The 1663-nt window shown below is 48.3% G+C and overlaps 2 protein-coding genes across 2 annotated transcripts; one reads left to right on the forward strand and one right to left on the reverse strand.

The window, feature by feature from the left end:
- Positions 1 to 552: 552 nt before the first annotated feature.
- PPTG_21871 (hypothetical protein) lies at positions 553 to 941 on the reverse strand (the record flags this gene model as incomplete). The annotated part of the gene is made up of 2 exons (XM_008900573.1): positions 553 to 717; positions 879 to 941. 2 exons carry the CDS (start codon positions 939 to 941, stop codon positions 553 to 555), a joined length of 228 nt encoding a protein of 75 aa, XP_008898821.1.
- Positions 942 to 1227: 286 nt separating this feature from the next.
- PPTG_21872 (hypothetical protein) lies at positions 1228 to 1446 on the forward strand (the record flags this gene model as incomplete). The annotated part of the gene is made up of 2 exons (XM_008900574.1): positions 1228 to 1353; positions 1438 to 1446. The coding sequence occupies 2 exons, from the start codon at positions 1228 to 1230 to the stop codon at positions 1444 to 1446; spliced, it is 135 nt and encodes a 44-aa protein (XP_008898822.1).
- Between the last annotated feature and the right edge of the window lie 217 nt (positions 1447 to 1663).

The raw sequence follows: 1663 nt of genomic DNA on the forward strand, positions 1-1663 counted from the left end.
GGCTCCCAAATGACGTCGCGAGTGCGCGAGTGGCATACTCAACCGAGCGAGGAAGGATGTGGGTAGCCACAAAGTTCATCGCTGTCTCCATACCCTGCAATAAAGTCGTCATTAAAACATCCAACCTCAACCAACCGCATCTTCTAGTACCTGATCGAGATAAATCGCTGCAATTAGTGATTCCACGGCGCCTGCAGCAATGGTAGTTCGTCCTTTGACAACAAGCGGTGCACCACTAGCCTCACTGAATCCCGGCGGCCAAAACAGTAGATCTGTAATGCTCAAATCCGCACTGATCTTCGAAAATGTGTCGTTATTCACCAGCGCCGACTTAGCACGTGATAGCTGGCCTTCTTGGTGTCGTGGCAGCATCTGATACACGTATCCCGCCGCTGCAGCACCCGGCAGCGAGTCTCATAGAAATTCCAGACTGCGGTTCGACAGTCACACCACCGGCACGTCTTCTGGTACCGGGTTGAGAGGCAAGCATCCATGATGAGTCAGCGCAATCTTCAGTAGTGTCACATCCTGGAATTTGACGCCAATGCGCTCCTATAGCTTCTCGAGTCCAGCTTTCCAGCCTTTCGGGGTTGGACCTCTTTCGAAGTGTTCCGGTTTAATCAACTGCCAGTCCGGGGTGTTCTTTGGGTACATCAACTGCTGCACTGTGACGTTCTGGTTGGTGATAACGTCTCCTTCCAAGTGGCGGCGCTCTAGCTTTGGTGGTTGGTTGGGATCAGCTGGCGTTTGGCTTTGCGCCGATTAGCATCGCTTCTAGCATCGTTCTCGGCCGCTAGAGCGGCTGCAACAGCGTCGGCAACTGCCTGTGGGCTTCGGAATCCATCTGGAAGAGAACTACGAGAAGAAAACGCTCTTACATTGCGACGAGCGGCCAGAACACGATGGCAGCCAATGGTCAACACCTTGCGCTTGCTTGCCATACTTGAGGCTGATGTTTCATGTGGTAGACGTAAGGACCTGGATAACTACATATTTCCTCTAAAATTCGATATTTGAATTGCGAAAACATTTCGATTCGAAATTATAGTTGATACTGATTCGAAGTCGTTAATGCAACTTCATGAAACGCATGTTGCGCAACTTTGGGGAAAATAAATTCCCGTAAAATACCAGCGAACTGCGGGCTAATCGTAACAGGTCATTGAACCGGACCGCAGATCTCTCAATTCAGAATTTGCGATCTTCCCCCAACGCTACGTCCCGCGCATGTCGTCCCAGAAGAAGAAGCGTAAGGAGTCGCCGCTAGAAGAGGCTGACAGCGACCTGGACCTCTTTGACGAAGACAGCGACGTCGAGCCTACCCAGGTTGCACTCTCCACACAGGCGACAGGTGTGCATTTGATTGGTTTATTTCTTATATGTATCTGGTGTTAATAGTATTTTTTTTTTGTTTTGCTTACTTAACCCTTTCGCGAGACACTTTAGTAAACTATAGTATACAAATCTAGGATAGTCGGTATCAAAAGGAGGCATTTTGCCTCCTTTAAGGCGAATGATGGACCATCTTCAAATCTTCCAAGTGTAATTTGCTTGGTTTTTCTATGCCCAAAACAACCTGTTGTAAAGGTACTTAATTGTTAAAGGAGGTATTTTGCCTCCTTTAACATGGATACATCGTCGTACTTAGTTGAAAACCAGGAAA

Source organism: Phytophthora parasitica (genome assembly GCF_000247585.1).
Source record: "Phytophthora parasitica INRA-310 unplaced genomic scaffold supercont2.9, whole genome shotgun sequence".
Classification (NCBI taxonomy): domain Eukaryota; phylum Oomycota; class Peronosporomycetes; order Peronosporales; family Peronosporaceae; genus Phytophthora; species Phytophthora nicotianae.